General features: G+C 38.4%; 1 protein-coding gene across 2 annotated transcripts; it reads right to left on the bottom strand.

The window, feature by feature from the left end:
• Positions 1-1,429: 1,429 nt before the first annotated feature.
• LOC116312542 lies at positions 1,430-8,825 on the bottom strand. 2 transcript variants are annotated; one of them, XM_039608231.1, is made up of 11 exons: positions 8,628-8,825; positions 8,352-8,539; positions 7,695-7,835; positions 6,533-6,668; positions 6,250-6,430; positions 5,989-6,130; positions 5,346-5,489; positions 3,376-3,464; positions 2,387-2,441; positions 2,191-2,212; positions 1,430-1,898 (listed from the first exon to the last, which is right to left on the bottom strand). In XM_039608231.1, exons 1-10 carry the CDS (start codon positions 8,769-8,771, stop codon positions 2,209-2,211), a joined length of 1,224 nt encoding a protein of 407 aa, XP_039464165.1. In that variant the 5' UTR covers positions 8,772-8,825; the 3' UTR covers positions 1,430-1,898; positions 2,191-2,208. The 2 variants fall into 2 exon arrangements, with proteins under 2 accessions (XP_039464165.1, XP_039464166.1); XM_039608232.1 differs by lacking the exon at positions 3,376-3,464 and having other exon boundaries at positions 8,628-8,824.
• Positions 8,826-16,678: the final 7,853 nt, after the last annotated feature.

The following is a 16,678-nucleotide window of genomic DNA, read 5'->3' as shown; positions in this document are numbered from 1 at the left end:
TCTAGAGGAAGTTTGCAACTGCTCTGTTGTGGATAAAGTTTTCAGTAAACTTGTGTCAGGCTTATGTGAGTGGCATGTAAAGGGCATACATAATGGGAGAATATCTGGGCTCCCACACGATTTGTGGGTCTACTGAAAATTTCAGCTCTTGTGAGTATTTCTATAGATACTGTCTCGTTACAAAAAGCTGAATCTAGGTGTTACGACTGTTGTCGTAATTTTAATATGTAAATCTGAGTGTGCAGGTGCTTCTCCATGATTGCTGCATCAAGGATGGACGGATCGTACCGATTGGCTAATGACCAGGAGGCACCACATAAGAAGAGACCGCCATGGACTGCCAGGGGATTCATCCTCGGCCCAACCCAACCGGCAGACTGTGTGTTCACTGTTTAGCAATGTTTGTTTAATGTAGGAGCATGTACGGGTGGACCGCCTTTTATGCAGCAGAGATCCTGTTGCATAATGAATCTCTGAATGTTTTGGAGAGTCGCCCTGATATAACAATGTATCGTGGAGTTAAAGGTAATGGTGCTTTTAACAAACACATTTGTCAGCCTGGACTGCTGCCATGTATGACATGAGCTTTTCTGAGCTGGTTGTAACATTATAACTTGGTAATACTACAATGTGGTGCTGCAAAATTGAGCTCTGCAAAAGCTCTTGCTCTAGAAAGTTGATTACATTTTAAACTGACTTTGCGCAATCAAAGAAAAGCAACTTTGTCTGGGCTGTTTATCCAACTAGACCTTCAAATAATCATCAAGCATTAGTCCACTAGCTAACCTGCTAGCAAAGCACCAGAGCCTCTATAGTTTTGCCACTCATTTCTAATAGTTTGTCAAATTTAGATGATTACTACACTTTTTTATGTTATCACTTACAACTCACAGAATATATGTGCTAGTATTCTTAAATTTTGAGATATCCTTATTTGTCTACAGCAAGTAGCGATCTTTTTTAACGTCTTTAACTATTTCACATGATTAATTCACTGTTACATCCCAGTACCCAACTGGGGTAAGTGGCAACACAAAATCTGTATCTTACCAACATTTAAAAATCTTCATGGGGTTCATCTACGCCAAAAAACACTCGCCTCAGTCAGACATACTCAGTTAAAAAGAAAGTCATTATATTAATGGTTGTCTGATTGCTTTTTCGCACATCTTTTATACAAGGCCGGGCGGAAGTTGGCATCCATGGAACTGATCACATGATCTAAGTAAAACTGATGTTACATCCATTCTTTTTTTTTCAATCTTCCCTGCCACCCCTACAATTCAGTGCTAACATGATAATAACAACATCATCACACACATCTGATTCAAGTCGGTGTCTCTGTTTTTCCTCTCAAAGATCAGCAGAATGATCAGAGAATGATGAGGATTTCCATCAAGTAAAACTGATACAAAAATTTGCTGTTAAGATTTTAATGGTCATTAAAGCATGCAAGTTCAGTTTTTGCTCTTGATGCGACATGTCTATGAAGCTTTAGTGTTTGGTAAGTTACTGTCTGTAATTCATACTCATAAAGTGGAGTATTGCCTGGGAACGTTATTTTTGTAAAAGTAGTGTTTAGTTGACTAGTAGGTGTTAGTTAAGGTGCAGTAGTTTGTGGATTAATAGGAGGTGTTGTTACAGATGATGCGATTAATAACTTGGCAAAATAAATCAAGCTAAACTATCAGAAATAAAATTTATATCAATTCAGTAAATCGCCTGAAACAAGCGAGGACAAGTGAGTAAAAACTCCAGTTAGCGCTTGGATTACATTAGTTGGAACAAAACTTAAAGAAACTTGAAAAAAGTTATTTGTGCAGAGTCAGATGACATTCATGTTGTAACAGTAGAGGGCGCTACCGTTGCATCAATCCAGAGTCAGGTACATCTTCAATCTAGAAGGAAATTAGAAACAGTGAATTCATAGAAACTTTTTTTTTTTAGATAATCCTCAGATTGATATGTTATATACTGAATGACTGCATGATGTGACCCCTTTATGGAATATTTCATAGAATAAATTGTGCTTTGTGTGGCATTAGCATATTTTGTGAATTATTTGTATGCCCCCCTACAGAGGTTGCCATAGCCATTGTGTGTGTGTTCATAGTACTATTAGTACTTGGTGGTAAAGAGCAGTTATCTGATGCTATGGTAGAAAATCTGATTATAGAAGAAGAGACTCACCTCTGATTTTATCCATATTCATCTGAGATAAGAGACAAAAACTCAGCATCAGAATGATGATCAAAGGGGCTGATTTTCATTCAGTTTAAAAGTTAATAATAGTAATAATAATTTTATAGGCCTAACACATTTGAAAATATACACAAAATGTCCAAATTTGGCTTAAAAAGATCTTAATATGCAGACACATACTTACATGGAAGGGAAGGCAAGAATAAGAGTTGAAAGGAAAGATCCCATGACCAGGACAACTAAAACAAGTAGAAAATGATTAAAGAACTTCTGACCAACCAAATAGACTTACTATTTAGAAACACACACAAGATTTAGTCGACCTGATTGGCTGACAAATGCTGTCACAAAGTTTAAAAACTATATCTATATCACTTCTGGATTTATGGCATTTAAAGATAAAATAAGGTCTGAGCTCTGCCCCGGCAATACAAATCGTTTTATGAGCAGGTAAACGGCCATAAAGCTGACTTAAAATAAACTCAGTTTTAGCTAGGTGTAGCCTTGTTAGCATTCTCCCTGTTAAAATTCATCCATCAGATATTCAGGAACACAACTGGTGTAGATTTGTGTCAGTGAAAATTGGTGAAGGATTAATTTGAGTATGCTAAATATGTTTTTGTCATATTTATGACATAACATAAATTGACATAACAAATATGTCATATTTATGCAATGCTAAATATGATTATTGCCTGTTAACAGCAGAATGAGCAACTAGTAAGTTAGCTGCTGAACGTCAGACTGTTCGATAACTAGCTAACAGAAAATAATTTCTGCCTCCAAGAAAATAGATACATATGAAGAGAAATTCATTTCTGTTTGCCAGTTGTTGAACTCTCTGGTGTTCACCAACTAACTTGCTAGCATGGAACATTACCTTCTTTTTTTAGTCTTAGCTAGAGCTCTAGAACAAATTAGTGGCATTTGTATAGACTCAATCCATGTAGACATTGTGTTTTCTGTGTTATTTTGAATACTCTGACCAGGGAATAGAATGTAAAATATTTAACACATTTGAATAATCTACAGTGATTTATTCTGTTTTAGCTTTTCATTTCTAATGAATGAGTTTTGCAACAATGTCAAAAATTATTTACAAATACGCAGATTTAGACACATTTAGCAACTTTATATATTTGTTAACAGTTACTTCCTGGCATTGATACTTACAAGTTGAAGCACTAGCTGGGGCACTACTAACAGGACCATTTCCAACAGTCACGCTGACACATCGAAGGTCTGAGTGATACTTGGTTATGCTATGGAAATAAATCAGATTCCGTCATTTCCATGAGATTATATTATGGTAAAATGGTAAATGGCCTGTATTTGTATAGCGCTTTACTAGTCCCTAAGGACCCCAAAGCGCTTTACACATCCAGTCATCCACCCATTCGCACACACACATTCACACAATGATGGCAAGCTACATTGTAGCCACAGCCACCCTGGGGCGCACTGACAGATTATATTTTAAGATGGTCTTTTCTGTTAATGACACAAATTATATGTACAAGTAATATGGGTGTGTTTGATGAACATTTCCAGATGACTAGTTTGTTGCCATTAGACTCATACATTGATCTGCCTGATTAAAGCATTTCCTGCACTGCTACTTTCCCTTTTAGTACATGAGCGACTTTTCCTGTTGTAGATAGTTTATTGTTTTTCACATAATCTTGTAATCTCCTCAGACAAAACAAAACAAAACAAAACAATCACTAGGACGGCTAAACCACATGGGTGTAACACATTCCAAACTAACATGTTATTGTAATCTGATTATATTTTTAACTAATGGAGTAATATATGTTACTGTTCTAAAAAAGGATTTCCACAGACAGCAAACTAAGACATGAAGAACCCAGGTGAGTCTCCTTTGTGTCATTGGCTTTGCTTTTGAATGTAAATGCAAAAAGAAAGATGCTCTATGTCCTCATTAAAACAGGGAAAGTGTGTGGGTGTGGCCTAAGGTTTGTATAGATAACTGATAATCATGACAATACATTTCAGGTCATGTTACAGAATAGTGCTACAGTGATGTAAGTAGGGTAAAAAAATCGTTAAGTGGGTAATTAAGGCACTTTATGACTTTTAACAAAAACGATGAGTAATGTGTAATAAGTTATTGTTTCGAGTCAACATTAAAGTGGGTCTGCAAAACAAAGCATATAGGTGACTTTAAATTTGTCCTTGAGTTCACCTTTTTCATTTCAGTAATTATAATTTCATATCTCTGTTGTACAGAGTTATTCCATGAAAATTCCGTTAGTGAACCCCATCTGACCCCCACAGAGTTATCTGTTTTTGTTGGTTGATATTTATTATTTTTGAATTTCTGTTATATTTTTCAGCCTGTATAACTTGGGAACTACAGAAGATGTCCACATGAAATTTTCAGGGCTGACAAATGTGTTTGGGCTTATCAGTAATATCACACCCACTCCAAATGTCACAATCTAAAGTTAAAATGTAACTAAAGCCTAAAAGCATCAGATAATAGCTTCAATGGCAAAACTCTTAATTATTATGTATGACAGGGGTGTCGAACTCCAGATCTCGAGGGCTGGTGACCTTCAGGTTTTAGATAACACCCTGGGTCAACACACCTGAATCAAATGACTAGTTCATTAACAGGGTTCGGGAGAACTGCAAGACACATTGAGGAGGTAATTTAGCCATTTAAATCAGTTGTGTTGGATCAAGGGCACATCTAAAACCTGCAGGACACCGGCCCTCGAGGCCTGGAGTTCAACACCTGTGATCTAGGATGTAGTGTAACATAAACAAGCATTGGTTCGCTGGATGTGTGTTTTGTTTTCTGATAACTCACTGGAGAACCCAGCTAAAAAGTAAAAAAAAACATAGGAAAGGTCTATTTTTTGATATACAGTTAATTTTCTTGCAAATTTCTTGCCATGATTGCTTCTGGATCGTGACTAGTCGACTAATCGTGGCAGCCCTACTTCTGGGGTCTTAATACTTTTCTAATACAGTCAGATTTAAACAATTACTAATGTAGTTTATGTATTATGTAGTATAATAATTTGCCCATTTCACATCTACCAAACAACTTAAAGTCCAGAAAAAGTTTACCAAAATCTTTTTCACTGTACTGGGAAATTTTAAAAATTACTGACTTGGAAAGTGCCTGGACAACAAAGCAGAAGGGGAGGGTGTCATTGTCTTGTGATTTAGACGGCGTCCATCTCAGGGTGAACGTTCCTGTTCCAGTTTTATTCTGAACTGCATCATACGGTCCGCTGAACAGCAGCTCAGAGATCCTTTAACAAAGAGAATCACAAAAACATAATCAACTTAATTTTTAGAGCTTTCTCAACTACATACAAAGAAAAGTGTTTGTCTGTGAATGAGCATCACTTTGAACTCCACCTGACTCACTTCTGTTGGGTTTTATGGGTTTGAGTTAATAACCCATATTTTACTTGTGTAATTTCAATGTTTTATTTATTGACTTATGCAGCATTAAAGCAAAATATCCTTAAAACACATTTGATTTTTCTTTGGGTTAAATATGTGTTTAATGTACTCTTTATATCTCATACAGCCTTGTATGTATCTGACTCTGTTACGCTCTTACGTGTCTTGTTAAACCTGTTGTGTGTGCCAGTGCAGGACTGATGCACAGATTAAACAGAAACATGACAGGAATCCACTGATGTGTGAATGTATTTCTTGTCTAACCTGAAAACAGTTCTGTGGGACAGAGTTAACCTTACTTTAAAATATCAAGAATGTCAGATGTGTTTTTCTTTGACTTACATGGAGTTTTTTGCCTCAGCACTGATGCTGATTTCCAGAGTCTTATTAACAGGGGTGTAGAGCCGAGCTCTGTTGGCTGGGGTTGGAGGCAAGAATTTGGGCAAAAAGTCTCCCTCTGTGCAGGATGAGACCTGGGGATCCACTGAAAGATGACAGAAAACCAACAAGTTTTTTCAGGGTGGAATTCATAGTTTGAAGTTTTCTGACTTTAGAGCAGATCTTTACAGGTTCAACTCCATCTATTAAAATATGGACTTGTACCTATCAGAACAAACTGGATCGGTACTTTGCTGAGAGCATCGTTAGGTGTTAATATTGTTTTTGTGTCATTGAATCCAGTCATGGTGATGTTCTTCCAGGGAAAGTCCTCCATCAGCAGCTGTACTCCATAACGGCCCTGATTACTGTCGGCAGTGGGACCGAACAATAGAGTACAAGTGGACTGCATGAGGAATAAAAAAGGAAAAAAGATTAAATGAGCAAATTGTTATTATTACAACTGTCCTTCTGTCTCATTAAACATTAGATTAACAATCATGCTCACTGATGAGAGGCTGAGGACAGATGGTGGATCACAAGGGCCACACTCTGACGATGTGTTTCCATATCTGCATTTAACCTGATCACCATCAGGGTCAAACATCAACGGGCTGAAATCTCTCCGACAGTTTGAAGGAACTCTGAGAGAGAATTACAAATACAATCATAAATTTTCATTTTCCAACTTTGTCTCCAGTATGAAGTGAATGTGCAGCTCCATGCATTCACTCTTAAAATCTGCCTAATACATCCACAGCCTGATCACTGGAACTGAAACATTTTTAGTTAAAACCACACTTTTTCTTCACCATCAGTCATTAGACTTTGTCGCTCTTTAAAAATACTCACCTGGATAAATTATTTTCATTAGTCTGTGTTTATTGGTCATGTCTGTAATTGTAAACATGGCAACATTCACATATCAAGGACTCAAAATAAAACTTTTAAAGTGTATAGTTTATATATTAAGATTTCATTTGAAGCATCATTGAACTACTTAAATATTACAGCAAACATGGAGGAACAAATGACAGATAAATGCACAGTTAATCATTTTTACTCTATAATTTGCTGCCATGAGGAATATTTCAGTCAAATGAAATATCTTGTTAAATTTAAACTTCCTGCAGATATAAATAACTGCTTATTTACAATTTTATCTCTGAAGTTTCTCTGAGGAAAACGTTTCCATTTTAACTGCACTTCTCTTTTTGGGAAGTTTCTGACAGGAAGTCTGTTTGTTAAACTAAACTTAAAAGAGATTTTTCTCATTTGGTGACAAAGTCATTAACTGATCTTCATACTCATCCTCATTTTCTGTTTTATTCTCATTTGGAGCCTGGAGGTACTGTAAGAGAAGCTCTTGAAGGAAAGAGTTATAAGATTACAATTAAAACCTTTAAATGTAAAAGTTTTAGTGTGGAAACCGTTTTTGTGAATTTTTTTTTTGTTCATTTAATTAGTTTATTGCCACTCTATTACAGAGGCAGTGGTTGTAATGGCTGTTAAAGTTGACCATGCAGCAAGTTAAATATTAACAATGTTTCGTCTATATTTTTAGACTTTAGACAATATCAGATTTTAACTTTGCTGTAATGCTGTGGCCACGTTTATCTTCCTACTGCTGTTGCTTTTTTAGCAGAGACAGAGACAGTGAGTTGGCTTACCTCACAAATGGGATCACGGTAGACTGGGGTGAGGAGTTTTCTTTTCTGGTGTCAGAGCGGTTCCTCAGGTCGAATGCTACTGCAGTTCTCCATGATCCAATGTTGTTTTTGATGCCACTAACCCAATTAACACCAGGGATGCTTTAGTAGAAAACAGTGGGAGAGTCAGTTTTCAATTGAGCATGCATCAAAATGAAAAAAAAAGTAATCATTTTATTTTATATAGCCGAGATCTAGGTTGCATCAGAAGTAGTTGAGTGGCAGATCTAAGTGTTCTAACAGGAGTATATGGCTTGAGAAGTTCACTAAGATAACTCAGCGCTAATTTATTAATAGTTTTGAATGTAAGGAGTAATATTTTAAATTGAATATGATGGGCAGCCAGTGCAAGCTAGCTAGAACAGGAGTAATAGGGCAAAATTTCCTGGTCCCAGTCAAGAGGCGGGCTGCTGCATTTTGGACTGTTTGCAGTCTAAGAAGAAGAGAAGAGGGAAGACAGTAGTACAAGGAATTACAATAATCCAGCCTGGAGGTCACAAAAGCGTGAATAAGCTTCTCCAGGTCCTCATGTGGAACATAATGCCTAGCCTTAGAGATAAGGTGCAGTTGGTGGAAGCTAGATCTCACTACAGTAGACACAGCAGCAGGTACACTCACCTCAGTGAATCAACCACATTAATGGGAGATGGCTGAACAGACCTAAGTTCATTCTGACACCACTCTCCGCTGCCTTCTTGGTCGACCGTGCGTACCAAAGTGTTCACATACCCACAGCTGCTATTTTGGCAATCAAATGAGAAATCGGGAGTGCAGTTCTGATTGTTCCCCATTAGGCGAATGGTCAGCTGTGGAGTCACAGTGAATAGGAATTTAGTAAAGAAAACCTACATTTCAAAATATAAACACATTTTAGAAAAAAAAACCTGTACATACCGAGGAGGAATCATTTACATACTTCTCTTTTGTATAGAAGTTGATTGCGCCAACAAAGCCATTTAAATTTTTAACGAAGAAATCGATATTCTGCGAGTTGCAGACTGTCAGATGCAGCAGCAGCAGCACCACGGAGAGCGACATGGTCAATCTGTTAGTCTTCACAAAGACACTTGTACGTCAAACACAGCCTCTCTCTGACTCTCCTCCTTTTATCTATTTGCTGTTTCCAGCATAGCGTCCTGTACAATGTGTAGTAAATTGTTCTGGTATGAGGAAATGTTTCATGCTCATGAGTTTGAGATGGTAGCTGATAATGATAATGAACAGTGAAAGCAAATGTCTCAACCATCCATCCATCCATCCATCCATCCATCCATCCATCCATCTTCCGCTTTATCTGGGGCTGGGTCGCGGGGGCAGCAGCCTAAGCAGAGAAGCCCAGACCTCCCTCTCCCCAACCACCTCCTCCAGCTTATCCGGGGGAACACCAAGGCGTTCCCAGGTCAGTCGAGAGATATAATCTCTCCAGCGTGTCCTGGGTCAACCATCTGTTAGTAAATTAGATTTGTTTCAAAACTAAAAATAGAAATGTTTTAATTGCTGCTTCAACCAAATGTAATAAAGCATTTTAATGTGTGTATTAATTTTATTTTTTAAAGTACTGCTATTTAGAATTTGATCTCATTGTTATTTTATCACTTCCGCATCAATTTTCCCTATTCATGCCAGAAAAAGGGCAAAACACACAACAACCTTAGACAAGGCACAGAGGACCTCCTGCTGCAAACTGATGATGTAGAATTTCTACAGTAAAAGACAGATATTATTGCAACAGACCAAATCCACTGTCCAACTAGCTAGATGATAATTTGTTCAATACAATTTGTTTCCTTGACTTCCCAGTCTCACCTTTAAAGTTTCTATTACAATATCATTAAACTGACTTATGTTACTCACATAGAGAAAATCATTTAAGAGCACAGTAAGTCAGAAGTTTACATCCACTAATCATGGGAAGGAAGATCATGATAATTTGGGACTTTTAATGATTTATTGAAATTTAGTAACAAGAATACAAGAATTGACTGTAGAAGTTTGAATTTATTTAGGATTTTCCAAACAGCTTCAAAATCATTTGTAAGTGGTGCTGAAGGTTATGACTGATAGTTTTGCCAGCATGAAAATTTGAACCACTCATTTCATTGACCAAAAAGCAATGGAGACGTCCAGGGAACTCAGGCTACGTCCACACTGTTTTCGTGTCTTTGTCTGAAAACGCTCCACACTAGCGTTTTCAGTCGTTTTCACAGAGTTGTGCGTCCACATTGAAACGGCCGAAAACACTTACATTCCAGTCCTGCGCATGCGCAAAAGTGAGTGAGAATTAAAGAATTGGAAGAAAAGCTATCTGGAGCATGTACAAATTGATATGAATCTTTGTTAGGGCTGTCAAAATTGAGAGCAATCCAATCAACTGCTGTATAATGCCCTCTGCTATCCTAGTTTAATTGGTCACATGACTGCATCGCATGAATAAAATGCGTCATCGTTTTTAGAAAGTCTGCGTTTTCGAGTGTCCACACTGCGACGGGACAGCTCTGTTCTGAAATGTATGCGTTTTTCCTTGGGGAAAACACCGTCTCAGTGTGGACGGAAGGCCAAAATGGAGAGAAAACAATGCGTTTTCAAATGAAAACGCATTAGTATGGACATAGCCAGTGAAGCGCTTAGACAGAGAAATGTAGATTTACAAGCCATTTCTAAACGGACTGTTTTCATAGAGTGTTTTCTGTGCATAAAAACTTGAAGTTTTTTATGCATGTCTCTATTGCCCATTTACTTAAACTAACTGCATCCTATCTAACATTCATACCCCAATAAATGCATTCAAGATCATCAGCTCAAACAAATGTACCTATAAGTATAAGTTATTCACACTGTGTGTCCAACAGTCTGGAAGAAAACCCAAACTGTCACCTTCAGATGAGAGGAAATTAGTTGGGATGTTAACAATCCAGGAACAAGGCTCTATGTTCTTTAATAATACTAATTATTATCATAATGATATAAGTGACATGTAGATAAATTATTTTATGCTGACAAAGCAACACAAATCACTACATCAGCAAATGATGAGATGTGAGCTCACACAATCTTAACTTACTGCTCTGGAAAGTCTGAACTGTTATCTGTTCTGATCAGTCACTTTTTTTCTTTTTAAAATCAAAAGCAGATGTCAGAGAATGTGAATAATTTGATAAAGACTGAGATCTCTCCTCAAACACGACATCACTAGACACCACAGTGTCAGAATGTGCATTGTTCTTTACAAAAGGCTACAACTGAGACAGACAACTAGACCATTTATCAACAGAAACTGAAAGAATGTTATCTAACATCAGATAATTTTGGATGCCTTGTGTGGATTGTTGTTTAACGGGTAATTCTTTTTGCGGTTTGACACCCTTCACATCTTCATCAGATGTGACAACCATACAACCTTTCAATGCAGGAAGTAGGTGAACTAACTACGGTTGTTACAGTTGTTACAGTAAAGTAGGCTATAATGTCAGTCACCTGTGGTAAACAACTCACAGACCTTTCAGATTAAGGAAAAATAAGAAATAAAAAATCTAATTTTTAATTTTTTTTTAGGGTAAAGGCATATTTGAAGAGTGCAAGTAATTCTGTGGGGAATACAGATTACAGTTATGATTTTGCCACGTCAGTATATTCAATTCTGCTGAAAATTATGTGTTTTGTTTGTTTGTTTTTTCCACTTTATGTTAAATGACACTGGACTTAAAATCAAACACAACCCCCCCCCACGGGGAGTTGTGTTTTATGTTAAAAAATGTCATTACACTCTAGGGCTGTTCGATATGATGATATTTATTGGCTTAAGATATTAAAACATCTATTGTTTCATATTATACGCTATTGTTTGTTTTGTGGTGTCGCAAAATACACTGTGTACAGCAATATTTTTTCATGGTCTTGATGGTCACTGTAGTGGCTATATTAATTTCTTAAAGTTCTCTCTTTCACTTATATTTAAAATAACCACACTATGGACTGACGAGCGACTGTTTTTATGCTTAATTTCATTACCAACAACGACGGTAAAACCACTGCGTGGCTCCACCGTCCGCTTGTTTATTTTCTACATAAACCTTTCACAATAAAGCTAAATATCCTGTTGAGACTTTTCAAAACAAACTGAAATGATATACATTATTCTATTTTTTTTTTTTTTTTTTTTTTTTTAGAAAACTGTACTATGCAAATTGTGCCGCAAACCGTCCCCCCCAGGCTCAACCAAGGCAAACATCATGTATCACCCATGCAAGAATCACGTGAAAGAGTATGCCATGTTTATGGATAACAAGCAAAGAAGGTTTAGACTTATGTCTAAAATTGAATAGCTTCATATATCCGTCAAAACATTCACTCCAGGAGCACGACGCCTAGCTCAAAACACTTTACACAAGTCGAGTTGCCTGAGATTCACAGAATTTATAGAAAATGCACTATTTTGCGATATGTATCGGGATAAGAAATCTTTACATCGGCATATGAGATTTTGGTCATATCTCACAGCCCTATTGCACTCCTAAATGTAGTCTGGCACATTGAAAAATAATTTTTTTTTTGTTAAATTCCAGGTTTTATTAAGATGTTAAAAAATATATTTAGACACCATAGCTAAGATAAACCAAAAAAAAAAAGAGCCCCCAGAGACACCCAACTCCCTGAAAAGGGAAAGGGGAACATATAAAAGTTGATGTTTTATGCTGAACTCTGCACTGGAAATTTAGAAAACCCAAACATTATAGATGTCCTGCTCCCTGCTTATTATGTTGCCACTTATTTGAGTTTATATGTGTTTATGTATGTTTCTTATTCATGTGGTAATGGCCTCAGAGCCATCTGCGAACACTATATAATTTATTTCTTTTTACTCTCTCCACAAAACTGGACTTTTTAGGTTTTTTACCTTACAATACAAAACACATTGAGGCTACTGTTGTTGTGATTTGGCACTATATAAATAAAATAAAATTGTTCACATAACCTGTTTAAACAGTAACATTTTTCTCATCTTTGACATTACTTCCTGTCAAAGGTCTCCTAGTGTGCAAGAACTGATAACACAATAAGGAGCTAGACATCATTCCTAGATGTCTGGCCCCTTTATGATTAATTTAAAGCTCTGGACATCTCATTTGGATGAGTTTGATGTTGTGAAACGGCATTTAAACCCAAACACACTGTCACTTCCATCTTTTTTGTTCCCAAAGCTAAAAAAAATAAGAAGTTAAAATAAAGTCAAACAAAATAGTGTCTTCTGATTGAAAGTAGTGGTAGCACTTTTTATTGCAGATCAGGAATAATGTGGCAGTCAGTGTTGCTGTCTTTAATTTTTTTTAAAAAGCAGGAAACTATGAAAAATAACTTGGAATGTGGTAAGTAATAGAGTATGTTATTTAATTACTCATTGGACAAAGTAATTTGTCACACTGCTCGTTACATTACTTTTCTTTTTACTCAATTAAATTATCATTAATTCTTAATTACAAATTAACAACATAAACCTGATGCTACAGTCCATCTGATAAACAAAAACACTGTTTCCTGATGAGGAAATAACCCCTTTTCCATTAGTACCTACAGAGATTGATTCAGATTGACTGGTTTACCATTACAAGTACATCAAGTACCACCTAATGTGGGTTATCGTTGTCATAGCAATGCATCCAAGCGTCTGATGATGTAATTAATTTGTGGCGCGAACGCTACAACACAGGTAGACATCAAAGCAAGAATATAATTGCTGTGGCTTTTTGTCAGACTCGGGGACCATGGCAATGTTTTTGTAGCCATTTTCCCCATTGCTGGGTTTCAAAAATGGCAGTGATGATTTTCATGAACAAGACGCTCTCATGCCACACTGAGTGACACAACTGACCATCGATTTGTTTGCATGCTGTCTGACGGAGTCATATTTTAGCACCTGCTCTGATCACTTGGAACACTGGCTTAGCGTATTATTTTACTAGTGGTACCAGGTTCTATGACCTAATAGAAAACCCAAAAAACTGTGTTGGACTGTGGCGATACAATCTGAGATTATTGGAAAAGGGGCTATATAATCTTTTTTTTAGTGTTAACATGTGAACACAAAGCTGACAAGAGAAAGGAAAGTTGAAAAACAGTTCAAAAAGACCTACTAACAATAACCACAGTTATTCTACTTTAGAAACATGAACAAGCAGCTGCTCATCAGTTTATTATCAGTAATGGAAGTAACAAGGTATTCCACTTTGTAGAATCAATTCCACAATCGTAGAAACACGATGTCTAACTTGGTGTCATTACCTTAGCCTCCAGTAACACTATGAGAAATCTTGGAGTAATTTTTGACCAGGATATGTCATTTAATGTGAACTACTAATGTCCTACTAAGTATCTCTGCATTCCATTACATACATTACATAGTCCGTATTTGAGCTGTTTTGAGCCAGAAGTATGGGCCCCTACATCCCAAAATTGTTTGGAGTGTTTTGGATTGTGGCATTTCCATGCCATTAGAGGATGGTCATGATCATTGAGTGTTATGTCTAGGCTCTCAGCATTTTACTTTATTAGCCAGGGAAACCCCTGAGACATTGATGAGGAGTACGTCTTTTCCATTGGTGACATCCACCTGTCCTCTGGACATCCCACAGCTGGCTCCCCAGGAGCATGATGTCTGGCCATTTGGTGTTCTTCCAGATTGGACAAAATGTCCTGAATACTGGGGCTGGCCCTCCCTGAAGTCCCTCCCACAAGGTCTGATGATGTCGCGCAGCTGCAGCTCCTTCAATTGTAGGTGCCACCTGATTTTCAGGACCTGGTATGCAGGCAGTTCAAGGCTCCTCCCAACCTGAACCGATGGTCGGCTGTGGCTGTGCCCCCCTTCCTCCGGTGGATCCACCCCTGGCCCCTTTGGTCGCACCCTCTGGCTTCCTCCTGTGCAGGGCTGCATATCCTAACAGGGACGTAAGGGTGATGGACTCCCTGTTGGCGAAGCTGCACTGGGCAATGGCAACCCAGGCTTGTCTATCCAACTTCATGGCCATCTTGTGGAACTTGGTTCGTCAGTTGCCAGCCCCCTCCCTTGTCTGAGGACGGCGTGAAGCAGCTACTTGGCTCTGGAGATGGACCTTTGGGTTGTGTCCCTGCTTGGCGCCTCCACTTTCAGCGTTTGAGCTGCTGCTGCAAGCAGTTTTTCCCTCCCGTATTGCCTGTGTCTGTGGTTTATGCTGCCAGCACAGGACAGGAGAGCACAGCAGCTTAAAAAACACATAGCTAGCTTGTACAGCTCCGACATAGGCACAGAATTCTTTATTACGATGAGCGTGGCTCTTGTGGTCCTCCATACGGGAGGAATGATATACCACCCTCTTTCAGACCTGCAGGGTTTTGGCCTGTGGTGTTCTCCTCTGTCTTATAGTGGACAGAAACTATTTTTTGGAGTTGCATAAATAATTTGAGCGGTATCTTATTTGATGCAGAACACCTGAGTGTTCTGTAAATAGTTTTAAATGGTTATATAAAAAATGCCTGAGGCTTTGGCTGCATTTTTAGGTAAATAGTACCATTTTACTTTGTTGTTTTCAAAATGTGGCATAATTTTTAAAAATGTACAATTTGTATTTGCATTTCAAGTTATGAAAACGATTCATTAAACATGTTTGTGGTTTTTACAGTAAAAAATTTAACTTTTTTCTACTCAGATTTTGTGTTTTTTGTTTGAATTTAGATCAATTGTGCTAATACAGTATGTCAAAATGAAAAAATAACTCAAAATGAGGTTGTGCTGAAAAAAATGATACCAAACAAGGCAAGATAAACAGTTTCTAAAGGTGATATTGTCATGGTCCTGGGTCGGTGACCCAGCGCTTTATGTTTATTATCCTTTGTCTAGTTTATTCTGATTTTGTATTTGTTCTTAGTGTTTGAGTTGTGTGTTTCTTTCATTCCTACCTGCGTCTCTCCTTTGTGCTCCCTCTGTTGGTCCCTGGTGTTAGTGTTCCCCTGTCTCGTCAGGTTAATCAGGTCCAGCTGTGTCTCCCACCTGTGTGTGATTTCCCAGTGTCCCTCTGTGTATTTATAGTGAGTGTTTCCCTCAGTTCCTCGTCGCGTCGTCTGTATTCATCCTCTGTGTCACCCTGCGTTCTCTTCGTGCTCTCCCTGCTGTCCTCCTCTCGTGTTTCAGGTTTGCCGTTCTATAGCTTAGTTTTCCCAGTTCAGTTTATCCTTAGTTCTGTTGTGCCTTCCCCACCTTGTGTTCTGCCTCCTGTAAATAAATCTCCCTGCATCTCTAGTAAGTGTTGCATCTGAGTCCTCCTTTCCTCTCATCACACGGCCGCTGCCCCGAGCCGTGACAGTACGACGCGACCACAAGATGGACCCAGCAGCACTTGACCCGTCTAAAGAGCTACGGGAGAACCTCATCGATGCCACTCAAGAGCTCATCGACCTGTGGCTGGAAAGCCAGGATTACAAGTCCCAGCGCGCTATAGAGAGGCGGCTACAGCGTCTGGTGACCGGTCTCCCATGGCTTTTGGGCTCGCTATACCCGTGGGAGCAGGAATTTCTCCTTTTGGATTTAGGACTTCGTTCCCCGCCTGCGTTTCCTTCCGAGCAGCCTGATGCGGTGAGTGAGCGGGATGCTTTGGCTCCCCCAGATTCCGGGACTTTATTTTCTGGGGCTATTCAGAGCGGGATGAGAGACAACATGTATAGCTTACCTACCTTCGTGGTAACAGACCCCTCCCAAGTGGGGATCTATAAACATTCTGCAAAACCGAAAGACTGTGTCTCTGCCGCTCCTTCCGAGCCAGGACTTTATCGCCATTCACCGGCCCAGTTTCGTGTTCAGCCGCTAGCTGCACCGCTATTAGCTCCCCCGAGAGCACCATTTCCTGTTGAGCCACCATTTCAGTCAGCCACTCAGCTACCATCACCACTAGCATCGCTACAACACATAGGTCAGTTAATGG

This window comes from Oreochromis aureus, linkage group 3 (genome assembly GCF_013358895.1).
Source record: "Oreochromis aureus strain Israel breed Guangdong linkage group 3, ZZ_aureus, whole genome shotgun sequence".
Classification (NCBI taxonomy): domain Eukaryota; kingdom Metazoa; phylum Chordata; class Actinopteri; order Cichliformes; family Cichlidae; genus Oreochromis; species Oreochromis aureus.
This window is presented reverse-complemented; position numbering and strand designations above follow the sequence as displayed.